Genomic DNA, 13,224 nt, shown 5'->3' on the forward strand with positions numbered 1-13,224 from the left:
TCTAAATTAGGTTTAATGTTTGGTGTAGAATTTATTATACACAATGTACAGTGTGAATGAAAGTTACCTTTTAGTTTTTTTTGTCCGATAATCATCCATTTACATCCCAATAGGGCTTTGAGATCTCTCTAAATTCTAACCCTAACTCTATTTCACAAAATGATCTAAAACAATATCTTAACTCTATTTTTCCAGCTGTATATTGATAGATGATTTAGAACATGCTATGACATAGCATGAGAAGTGCAAATGTAAACAACATAATTTTAATGTTCTCAGATAATCATACCTTTACAACCCAATAGGGCCTCTAGGAGACCTATCTTAACCCACACCATAAATGTCCCTAAATGCACAAAGCAGACAATGCAGCAAAAGCAACAATAGGTAACATTTCCTACCTGGTAACATATTTACTAGACACTTGTATCTACAAGATATTACAGTATGAGTCAATATTATTGTGGAGTTTTGATGTCATTGATCCTGCAAATTTCCCTTGAAATTGTTCAATTCATTCATATTAAACAACCCCTGACCTCTGTGAAAAATATGAACGCTTAACAGTTGAGACTGGTGCTTTGGATATGTCAACAGTGGGCTATGTCTGAAGAAATGGGTGAAGTGGTTTTAAGCTAAAATGTCATTAAATAGTTATCAAGATGTATATACAATGTTGACTAGCTGAGACCGCTTTGGATATGTCAACTGGGGGCTAAGTCTGAAGGAGTAGCTGAAATTGCTTGGCTATATCTTTATCTAAGGCCAAGATATGGCCAAAAATATATATAATTATTGTCAAAATCTCCATACACTGTTAACTTTTTATGACTGCACTAAACATGCAACAATATCAAAATAACAATAGGTAACATTTTGGGAGGATTAAATCTAGCAACTCCACACTGTTCTCTATAGGTTGGAACCAGATCAGACAATTCTACTGTGGAATTATTTAGTTATTGATCCTGAAAAGTAACCTGCAAAGCATTAAATTGGAATGACCCCAACCTGGAACGACCCCTGACCTCTGTGTAAAATATGAAAGCTTGGGAGTTGAGATTATTTCTTAGAATATGTCACCTAGAAACTAGTCTTGAAGGAGTTGCTGAAATAGCTTGAATTGTCTGATCTGGTTCCAACCTACAGAAAATTGTGTGGAGTTGCTAGATTTAATACTCCCATATAACGAATTTGTAGATTTGTTACATTATCTTGGGTATTGAACAGGTTAAAGGTATGCTACTTTTGCCATTACTTCCAAATGTTGACAATTGTTGTTTTGGCAGCATTGCCAGTTTTTTCTAGTCAGGGTTATTTATGGTAATGGCCCCATTGGAATGATAAGACATGGTTCTAACAGCAATGAAGGTATGTTTTTGTCCTCTCCACTTTAAATACCATCTCATAGAATGTTCTAAAATATCTATTAACATCAATTTAGTTTTGTGAATTAGGGTTAGGTTAATGGAGTCAATGAATTTTTGTTTAATTGTATTACAGTTTTCTAGTTTTAATGATTTGTAATTTACAGGGCATCATTACAAATAGACAGGAGAGATATGTAATCTTACAAGGAATAATGTTTGGTCATGTGTATTTTTTCATATAAAGCTGTAATGGCCCATTGACATGAATGAGAAATATTTCTAAGTCCAGAGTGCAAAGAGGCCCTATAAATATTGAAGTAGCCGAGATGCCCCACCGAGTAGCCGAGATGCCCCACCGAGTAGCCGAGATGCCCCACCGAGTAGCCGAGATGCCCTACCGAGTAGCCGAGATGCCCTGTTGGTAGCCAAGATGCCGTTACAGATCTCTCGCTCTCTCTCTTTCTCTCTCTCTGCCCCCCTCTCTCTCTCTCTCTCTCTCTCTCTCTCTCTCTCTCTGCCTCTCTCGTCAGCTCCTGCTTTCCTGGCATTAGCGTAATGACTTATCAGCAGCTGGAGCTCCCGACACTCTTGGGGGGGAGGGAGAGGGGAGTCATTATCTCCCTCATTTCCTCTCCACTACCCTCCTACAAATGCACGCACGCATGCGTGTGTGTGCGTACACACGGAGAAGCAAACACACTAATGCACTTGTACATACACATACTCCTAGATCTCTCTTTCTGCCCCTCTGTCTTACACACACACACACACACACACACCCATAAGCTCATCCTCGCCTTGACAAGCAGCATACAGCTATAGCCACCACTTGCCCCAACGGTGAGTCATGCTTCACACGTCTCCTTTGATAGCAGATTGGCTCTGACACCTGACAAGGTTACAGCAGCTCTCGTCTCTTTATCACTGGCCGTCAGTCTAGAGTTCTGCTCCGGCCAACACGGCCCTCAGGGCACCAACTGTGACGGAGCACATGGTGACTCACCACTACTGAGCAGCTGGGTGTGTGTCACTCCCTCTCAACCCCCTCCCACCCCGTCTGAATGTCTCTCCGTCTTTGTCTGTCTCTCCGTCTTTGTCTGTCTCTCCGTCTTTGTCTGTCTCTCCGTCTTTGTCTGTCTCTCCGTCTTTGTCCTTCAGAAAGACAAAGATTGCTTCAGAAATACTTTTATATTTAACAGCCACATTTGTTTTTTTCACCCATTATGTATTAGATTTTCTTCTTTTATGGTTTCAAAGTCATTGTAGTGACTTATTTTTTTTTCTGTTGCAGTATTTATTGTTTCAGTGCTGTGAGGGTAAGATTCTTCCAAGTGTCCAATAGTCATTGAATTTCTTGAGTTAACTTTGATTTTTGGTGTTCGTCTGTCCTATTTTGGGCCCATCTGTCTAAATTAATATTCAATAGCTTACTGGTCTTTGTACATGTTTTAATTTAAGTTTGTTTCCAATTTTGATCATATAATCAACTGCACTACTCCCAAGAGCTGGTCAACATGTATGTCTTGAAGTTAAAGGGTCCCCTCATACCCTTTGATTAACAATGCACAGGCTTCTGCATAGCTGGAGCAGATCCTTACCATGGTTGTGATTTAAATTCTCTAACTCAAGATATGAGGATATGTCATAAGAGTAGTATGAAGACTCGGGTCATGTTTCACTTCATCGATTGATTAACCCCTCACACACACCCTTTTTTATTTATTATTGTTAATATTTTGTTCAAACATTGTACTTTGGCAAGATGTACACATGTGAGTCATGCCAATAAAGTGAATTGAGTTGAATTATGTTTTGATTTTAAACCAAATGTGGTTGTCTGGTGTAACTCCTGTCTCTGCTGTGGTTGTCTGGTGTAACTCCTGTCTCTGCTGTGGTTGTCTGTCTCTGTCTCCTGTGCCCTTAATATTTGCATAGTTATTACTGTGTTCAGGAGTGTCAGGTCACACAGAGTTTAGAGAGACAGTCAACCAGTGTTAGCAACACACACACACACACACACACACACACACACACACACACACACACACACAGTTACTGGCCGTGCTGTGAGAGGTGCAGACTGAGGGACAGCTGGTAGATGACTGTGTGGTGTGTGTCCACTTGACCATGGCATAGTGTTTACAATATATTCCTTTGACAGGGGTCGGCCCCTGCTTTAAAATCACGGTCACCACTCGAATAAATACATCTTATTTGCAAATTTTCTTTTAAATACAATTTCAAGAATGGTAACATGTTTTCTTTGTAAAATATATAGACTAAAACCAGATAATCTATGAGAACTTTCTAACTGATAGGACAACTGTTGAATATCTATGCTTATCTCTGACACCCTCTCTGTCTTCCTCTCTACCGCGCTCTCTTTTTATACTCTCTCTTTTTGTCTTCCTTTTTGTCAGTCACTCACATAGCATTTGAACACAGCATTATCCATGGCAAACCACACACTTTCCATTGCAAAGTATGTACAATTTTGGGCAATTGGATTTAAAATGGAAACTTTTGTTTCTGAATCCAAAAGGATAGCCTTGAACCGTATCATTGGCCACGTCCACTGACATGCTAGCTCTGACACCGCTGCTGAAATATCCTATAGGGGAAACACTAGTTGATCAGGAAGCCTTGAGAGGGCAGGGGTATACTCCAATGGTAGAGTCGACTGGACAGCTGTTTGTTTGTTATCCAGTTACCACCTTGAAATACTGGTGATGGTATTCAGGCCTATAAATACACGCACGCCAGCATGCATGCGTGCGCACACACCAGCAATGTAATAGGGGTATCCACCCACTTATAATCTGCCACGTTTTCTGTGTGTGTGCTTTTTTGTCCAACCATTATCTCTGCCACTGGGGGATTTAAAGGGAAAGAACAGTAATTGGGGCAGATTTTGCATATGCAGATTTTTCTCCACGGGAAAATTAGGTAAACTGGTACAACACTGGTTCCAGGTTCTAGTTCATTTTTAGCAAATATTGCTGATGAATAATAGAACACACTTAGAAATCAGTGTAGGAATCACCAGACCAGTAAGCTCCAATGTAAAATTTACCCCAAAAAGTACATCACGACAGCCTATAAATGTATAACCCGCTTAATTACATTAGTAAGCTAAAAATATAACCCATGGCCTTTTTTCCGTGTTTGGTTCATTGTTTTACATATTCTTTGTTTACAGTAGCAGTTAATTTCACTGGACAGGGATGAGTGGCTGTGTGGGGGTGTGTGGGGGTGTGTGTGTGTGTGGGGGTGTGTGTGTGTGTGTGTGTGGGGGGTGGGTGTGTGTGTGTGTGTGGGGGTGTGTGTGTGTGTGTGGGGGTGTGTGGGTGTGTGTGTGTGTGTGTGTGGGGGGGGGGTGTGTGTGTGTGTGTGTGTGTGTGTGTGTATGTGTGGGGGGGGTGTGTGTGGGGGGGGGTGTGTGGGGGGGGTGTGTGTGTGTGTGTGTGTGTGTGTGTATGTGTGGGGGGGGGGTGTGTGTGTGTGTGTGTGTGTGTGTGTGTGTGTGTGTGTGTGTGTGTGTGTGTGTGTGTGTGTGTGTGTGTGTGTGTGTGTGTGTGTGTGTGTGTGTGTATGTGTGGGGGGGGTGTGTGTGGGGGGGGGGGCGGTGTGGGGGGGGGTGTGTGTGTGTCGGGGGGGGTGTGTGTGTCGGGGGGGGTGTGTGTGTCGGGGGGGGTGTGTGTGTGGGGGGGGGTGTGTGTGTGGGGGGGGGGTGTGTGTGTGGGGGGGGGGGGTGTGTGTGGGGGGGGGGGGGTGTGTGTGTGGGGGGTGTGTGTGTGTGTGTGTGGGGGGTGTGTGTGTGTGTGTGTGTGGGGGGTGTGTGTGTGTGTGTGTGTGGGGGGTGTGGGTGTGTGTGTGTGTGTGGGGGGTGGGTGTGTGTGTGTGGGGGGGGGGGGTGTGTGTGGGGGGTGGGTGTGTGTGTGGGGTGTGTGTGGGGGGTGTGTGTGTGGGGTGTGTGTGGGGGGGTGTGTGTGAATTAATGGGGTGTTTACTGAGACCAGTGAAGACTTGGACCTTGGCGGCCATTTCTCTCCACTAAGATGACTGGTCAGTGTGGAAGACAATGCCCACTCCCTGGCCACATCGGTGTACTTAACCATGTGTGAGGGACACTATATGCCTCAGGTTCCCACTGAGGGGGACCTGGTTTGGCAACAGACCGATACAGAGCAAAAAGGTGGGATATTATATCTGCTCTAGGTAGACGTCAATGTTATAGGCCAAGATATGCAATTTTCACTCCAAAACCAACTTGTCCAGGAACAGCAACTCCTCGCTCACAATAAAATCCCAGAATAGAATCCCACACCCAAGCCCTAAAATCACATGTAACCATCCCCCGAGTGTTTGGCTGTTGTCTCCAAGGGAGATCTCTGGCCCCGTTACTGAAAGCTAATGTAAGTTGGTGATGCTGATGGACCCGAGCCCAGATTGCCTGTGACAGATGGACTCTCGGTGGGGGCAGGACGGGAGGGGGACAGGAGGCGGTCTCGCTCTGTCGCAGGGCGGCGGTGGCTGTCTGGCCTGGTCCCCCCGGGCGCACTGTGGTGAGTCCAGATGATCACATTTAGGTTGACTGGCCTGGTTTTGGACAGACACGTGGAGCCTGTGAGAGGACTGTCTGGCTGGACTATCATCCAACCTGGATAGCGTAGAGTGTGGATGTATGGGAGTGTGTCTGGACTGTACATTGCTACCATAAAATAGAGGATCTCTGTGATGTTTCTCGATACTTCAATGGGCGTGCTTCTCTTAATTCTCTTAATCTCTGCTGTGATGGCGTTAATGTAGGTTGTGTGGGATGCAGTCTTTCCTTAAATTAAGTACTACAAGGGTTCCGTCTGTGGTGAGCTCATCTCCAAGTCTCCACACATCATAACACTACAGTCACTGAGTTCATCTATGATTTGTGGTCTTCTGTTTGTCTAGGCCATGCTTACAGCCCATTGAGACTCCAGAACTTAACTCTTTATTTGCCGTTTTGTTTCTGCAGGTTTTGAATGAAGAATGTGACCAGAACTGGTACAAGGCTGAGCTGAATGGCAAGGAAGGCTTCATCCCCAAGAACTACATAGAAATGAAGGGACACCCGTAAGTGTATGATCAGAAAAACTGTAGTCCTGCCAGAATTTCTGTATTTGTTGAAAGTTAGGATTACTTGTATCACCTAGTTGTATCCTCTGTACCCCTGTTTTACCTAGAGCTCAGAATGTGACAATCAAACTTTTGGTGTTCTAATCGTGGAAGCTTTCTGTGCTAGTTTCTCAACAGTCTTTCTTCCAAAAGGACTAAATGTCAGAGGCAAGGTAGCTTCATAGTCTCTTTTAGTTCCCGGGGTTAGAGCTGTTTGAAAGGCACTTTAGCCAGGGTATGCCTAACTCGTGTGGCTGTGCTAAATGCTCCTCTGGTCTGACAATAATGGGGATGAAAGGTCTCCTTGTGCTGCTGTGGCCTGGAAGCCTGCCTGGAAAGCAGGGCCGCTTTCTAGAGCTGACTTGTGGGTTATAGGCCTCAGAGCTTCTTGTGGGTTGTTGGTTTGGTATACCAGAATCCTGTTCGCTCTGTACAAATGGGCCTCATTACGTGGCCTATTTGGGCCCCTACTCCGGAGTCTGTTTCTGCTGTGTCAGATGTCTCTGATTTGCCCTCTCGTCCAGTATAGTGTCTTTGGGACTTTCTAAATACCCATGACTTAACATAGACTCTTATATCCAAGCGGGCCGCCATTGTTGTCATGCTATACTTTGTGAAGAATATGACTTCCGAGTCGAGCTACTGAGATTTTCTGTGCAATTGTAGGATAGCGGACAGATTGTACTGTAACTGGCCCACTGAAGAGCTTCCTAAATAACCCAGACTAAAAGTAATTAAATGGATCCGTACCTGTAGTTAACATAGATACTGTAGTATCTGAGCGGCTGTGTAATGAGTTTGACTGTAGCTCTCCTCAGGCACCACACGGGCCACGCTGAATGAGGAGCTCTGTCCCGTAGGCCATTAGCTGTGTTTAAACTGCATTCCCCACCACCGCCAGTCTCTACCACCTGCTCTCACGACTCTGAGCGCTCCCGCGGGAAAGGCCCGTTACGCCCCACGACCATTGAGAGACACAGGGCCCTATTATATCACTCAGGAAGAGCCTGTCCATTAGCCTTAAATATCCTGTGACTGATTGGTCAGCTGGGCTTAAATACAGGAGGGCGGTGAGGCACTGCTGTTGTATTGGGTAACAGCTGGTGGGGGAGGGGGGGGGTGTCCAGTACGGCGGGCCAGCAGACAGACGATGGGGCTAAGAAGTAGACCAGACCCGAACTTCAATATTGGACCTTGATCTGGTTACATCCACTTTAGTGTCTGCCGCCATGCCAGAAAGGATCATTTAAAGAGAAGATACCCAAGCCATTACAGTAACGTTTGGTTTGGAGTGACAAAGTCTAGCACTCTCGCGCCGCGTAGTAGGAAGGGCTGGAATAATAGACGTGTGTCCACATAATCAATTTATGTGTTACACTTATCTCAGGGTGTTACTTCAGGGACAGCGCAGCCCTGTGGATGAAACAACACTGTCATCCCTGAGCACTGTAGACGTGGGGTTTGGAGTTAGAATATAACACCGTCATCCCTGAGCACTGTGCATTATGTGGTTTGTGTTCTGTCATCCTGAAGTCTGAGTAACATTTGCTCAATGCTAAAAGCTTGTGTCTTAAAGCCGGAATGTAAAGGCAGAGATACTAGGGCTTCCAATGGATCAGGCGTTGCGTGCCTACACAGGCTGATGTCTGGTTTTAGACAGATATTGCTTCTTTACCTAGCAGAATAAACTAAAGCAATCAGCTCTTGGCAGTTTTAAAGGATCTGTGCTGATGATGAGTGAAGCCTGGATTATCAATCTCTTTTGAGGAACATGTGGCGTTGATCAGGTCTTCCAGCCCAGTCAAGTTGTCAGAGTTCACAAGCCGTCCTCTAAAGAGTCTTAGAGCTAGCTTTAATCCTCAATGACATTCCCCAACACAGAGCCTATAGCTAAGCTACAATATACAGTATAGCTATGCTAAGCTATATGGCTACGCTAAAATGGCCTGAATGGCTCAACTAAGCTAAAGTACGGTAGCCTATAGCTACGCTAAGCAAGGCTATATTGCTAGGCTAAGCTATATGTATATCTAAATCCGAATATAATGTACAACTCTGGAAAAAAATTAAGAGACCACTACTCTTTTTCTTTTCTTTACAAAAAAGTAAAAAAGGAAGGTTTTGAATGAGGAACAGACGGTATAAAATTAAGAGACCACTGCAAATTGAACGCTTCTGTTCCTCTCTCAAAATGTTCCTTTTCAACTTTTTGAAAACCTTTAAAAAAAGGTTAATTATTTTATATATATACTGGAAAAGCCATTTATGATCAATACAAACCAGGGCTGCAATATTCTGGTCTCTTAATTTTTTCCAGAGCTGTATTTTCTCTCTGGAGATAGTGGAATCAGTGTGTTGCCTTTGTCAGCATATCGTGACAAAAACTGTAAGCATCCACATTTGACTGGTGAGGAGGTGTCGGGAGGTCCAGAGGTCACAGTAGCGCGTGCGCGCACACCACACACACTGGGGGGAGAATACACAGACATACTGTACACTTTCCTCTGGATCTGTGGGGGTTGGTGACTGACTGCTGGTATTGGGCACCAGTCAGCGCCAGACAGGTAGGTGTAGCAGGTCTGGTTGGCATGGCTTCATACAGAGTGGTCATTGTCTTGGCCAAGCTCTTTTATCAGAACAGGAACTGTACCTTAACCTTCCTGCATTAATTATGACCTGCACTAAGTCAAATGCAAAGAGAGACCAATAAAACCTCATTGAATATAATGAAAACCTGGCTTGTTTTCATATTTGCCATGCAAAGTAGATGAGATCATTTGATTTTTACATCACTGTTTTGAAGCGAGCACAGTAGTGATAGTGCTCACCATTAGGGGTGGTAGCTTTAAGAGGAAGAAAATTAAAACACGTTGCTCGCAATTGAAATCATAGTCCATTCAGGGTAGTAAATAATGTTAGAAGGAGAGAAACATACAGAACTTTAAAAGCTGCTTAACAGAATGGAGGGTTGAACTTCTGTCTGAAGTGGCATATGTGATCTGGCACATTTATCTTCGGATGCATCAGTATTCTTCACTGCGAGGCCCTCGGCCGGCAGGTGGCCCCTGGTGGTCGTCTGTGCGGCCCTTTATGTCCACCATTGCTTTAAGGGTTGCATCATTTTGTCTTGTTGCGGCCCCTTAACCTGATGTCTTATTAAAAAAAAGGGGCCCCCGTTGGAAAATCGATGGTCTTGACTGCATCGAAACTAACATAGCTAGCCGGTCAATCGCTGGCCTAATTTAATATAACTATTTTCACTACCCACTATCTGCCCTTCCAACTCCATTCAGATTATTAGTTAAAATAGAAAGCGTACCTGTTAGTACCTGCTGTAGCCTGTCCTTCCACAATTTCCCGTGAAATTCCCTCTAGTCGCTTTGCACTCACTCCTCCCCCAGCTGACACAACAGTCATTACAATGGTCATGTTTGAGGTCAAGCTCTGGTTAAGGCTGTGTTCACACAACATTCAGTCATCCATATGACCCAACACTTTACACTACACTAACTAGCTACCTGTCTCAACCAGACCACAGTCCAATCCTGATTTGTGCTGCTTTGACTATAACAAATAAAAATAGGCATTATTACAAAAAATTTAAACCATGTAATAACATAGTTTTAGAGTTTTGCCCATTGGGTAATTTTTTCTTTATTCTTTTTAATTTGTAGTAAAAACATTACTTTTTAATTGCAAGTTTGTTTGAAACTTATTTTAATGAGTTTTGAAACTGTTCTGTAATGACTTGTTGTTTTTGCTGTCCAAGGTGGTTCTATGGGAAGATCCCCAGGGCGAAGGCAGAGGAGATGTTGAACAAACAGAGGCATGATGGGGCCTTCCTCATCAGAGAGAGCGAGAGTGCCCCTGGAGATTTCTCACTCTCTGTCAAGTACGTACTCTTAAACACTCACGTGCATACATACAATGCATAATAGAAGTTACACCAATTTATCTGAAATGCCATGAAAAAGGTTCAAAGGGGGTATCTGGGTTTCAGATGCCAAAAAACAGCCCTTTTTATGGTCAAACGCTATGGGCTGCAGCTAAATTCATTTTACCACTCTCAAATTCATAGCTAGAACTATGCATTTAATGATTAATCGTCCATTAGATGAATATTATATAATGTTTGTGTCAATTACAGATTGTCCCTTTAGGGCAGGCTTTGAAAGCTATTGATGTCACACAGATCTGAAAAGGCATACAACCACATATTTGTCTAGCAGATCATATCCTTATTGAACTATCTAGGGAAAGAAGCTTCTGCAAAGCTTTTTCCCATTTGGTTGTAGCCCAAGCAAAGATGAGATCAGAGAACTAAGCGTTCTGGCCCATTTCCACCCTCTCCCATTGGTAGCTAGAAAGTTTTTATAGAAACAAGCAAGAAAGCAATAATAAGAAAGCAGTTAAGCCTGTAAGTTATTGGTAATATGCTAGCCAAGCTAGCTGCAGCAATGCCTTAATGTTTAACAGTGTATAAACTATTCTGAAATTATACACCAATTGAATGTGTTTATTGGTTGTGCTATATAACAAAGCAGATGATTAAGATGTTACTTTTTGACATTTAGAAAAATAAAGGATCCATTATTGTAGACTTTTTTTTTTTAAATGTGCCAACAAAAGTATTTAAAAGAAAACAATTCCTTCCTCTGTAATTATTTAGATATTTTATCATCACATACCCATATAAAATCATGCCAAATTGAAAATACATTTGTTGTTTTTTATACCACCTCACAACACTTTCATTTCACAACACTTTTCACATTCAACCTCGGACTGTTCTTAAGGCCAAAATTCTCTAAATGGACACTAAATATGTATGTTAATTATTATCCAGTCCTGTGTCACTAAGTCAACCTCACTGTGTTCCCCTTTTAGACTTTCAAGTAAATAGTTTCTTCTCCAGTCTAACTTTTCTACCGGAGTGTTCCTTTTCAACTCACAGTAATGCTTGCCAAGTATTCGACCTGGCCAGAACTGACTGTTCAGCTCTGGCCACCATGTTTCCCACTATGGTCGTTATGTAAAGTCAATTCCACAAATCCATATTGGGTTAAATAGCTGAGCTCATCTTCGGCTCACCCGGGACTAACCAACAATTATCTTCTACTGAGGCATGTCGGTCACTGTCAGATAGCCCTGATAGGAGTGCTGCCCTGCCTTTTCTCAAAGCTTTGCCAGCTTGCACCTTCCTTCAGCTGTGTCTGAAGTGTGTGGTGTCAAATGTCCATTGCGTGGCAAGTTCATAATTAAAATCATTATTACATTCAAAGATATGTTGGAATAATGTGCCTGAAATTGAATGCATTTTTGTTGCATTGAATACTGGTTTGATGCAGAACTGAGTTCTTGTATGAATCCATATGTCCATATAGTGCTGGCATTATCTTTCATATAAAGGTTCAAATCAACATTATCAATAGGGTCTGTGGGGTTGAATAAGTGAGAGACACGAATATTGATTGAAACCAAACTCTTCATCAGGTGGATGAAGAGTAGATCATAAAACAACATTTTATTTAGTGACAAATCGTGGGCTCGATCTGTTTCCTTCTCAAAAGGTTCTGCCTGAGTTGTCCAGGGAATCTAATAAGAAATGTTTTTTTTCTGTAATGTAATTATATCAAAATCCCAAACTCATGTCATCATGTGGGAAGAAAGAAACTGGGCCAACTGGGCTTAAATCATTCAAGGAAGCTCTGACACAGATGGTTATGAAACTAGTGCACCAAAAAACGGACGGCCTTCTTGTCCACGTGAACTAGATTTAACTGGGTTTTGACTGCTGCCCCCAGATGGATGTCTTCAGTAATCTCTCACTCTCTGTTCTCTCTCATTCTCTTCTCTTTTTCTCTCCTTCCCACTCTCTAATGCCCCCCCCCACACTCTTCTCTCCCTCTCTTTCTCCACCCCCCCTCTCCTCCTTTTTCCTGTAGGGTTGATAATCACAGATCTAAATCAGTTGAATTGATGACAGCTATAGTGTGGTAACCTTGTTGGTACTAAATCAGTGACTGACAGAAGGGCGCTTCTCCCCCCCCCCCCCCAGATTTGGTAATGACGTGCAGCACTTCAAGGTCCTGCGCGACGGTGCCGGAAAGTATTTCCTATGGGTGGTCAAGTTCAATTCTCTCAACTCCCTGGTGGATTATCACCGCTCGACCTCTGTGTCCCGAAACCAGCCCATCTTCCTCCGAGATATCGAGCAGGTCCCCCAGGTGAGGAGCGGAGGACGCACAACATGCACTCATCTGTTGGGTAGAAGTTAGCCAGATCGACACACACACACAAGCACATGTTTCTGCAAGTGTGTATGTCCACGGTGCTGCACATAACACGTAATATATCGGCAATCCTTATCTCCTGACATCTATGACATTAATCCGATGTCATTGCGTCACATAATCTTATTTAAGTAATCATGCAAAAAAGAGCTTACCGATTATCAGTCAACTGCAGTTCTCTAAGCGTGGTTGCAGACACACCAGTAAATACACAACGAGTCTCCATATAAAAATACGCAACTGGTCTCCTTCACGTAAAAAGCTGAATACGAAACAGGTCTCCTTCATGTAAAAAACCAAAAACACAACGAGTCTCCTTCCTGTAAAAAGCAGAATACACGATGAGTCTCCTTCCTGTAAAAAGCAGAATACACGACGAGTCTCCTTCCTGTAAAAAGCAGAATACATGA

General features: G+C 43.3%; 1 protein-coding gene across 3 annotated transcripts in view; it reads left to right on the top strand.

The window, feature by feature from the left end:
• Positions 1-13,224, top strand: part of grb2a (growth factor receptor-bound protein 2a) — a 32,494-nt gene that overhangs the window by 15,432 nt on the left and 3,838 nt on the right. For 2 of the 3 annotated variants that reach the window (XM_010872977.5, XM_010872978.5), the window contains exons 2-4: positions 6,382-6,479; positions 10,291-10,413; positions 12,580-12,748. In XM_010872977.5, the coding sequence (XP_010871279.1) occupies positions 6,382-6,479; positions 10,291-10,413; positions 12,580-12,748 (390 nt within the window). Of the gene's footprint in view, positions 1-5,881; positions 6,235-6,381; positions 6,480-10,290; positions 10,414-12,579; positions 12,749-13,224 lie in introns of those variants that run through there. The other variant, XM_010872979.5, reaches the window with a different exon arrangement.

This window comes from Esox lucius, chromosome 9 (genome assembly GCF_011004845.1).
Source record: "Esox lucius isolate fEsoLuc1 chromosome 9, fEsoLuc1.pri, whole genome shotgun sequence".
NCBI classification, from domain to species: Eukaryota; Metazoa; Chordata; class Actinopteri; order Esociformes; family Esocidae; genus Esox; species Esox lucius.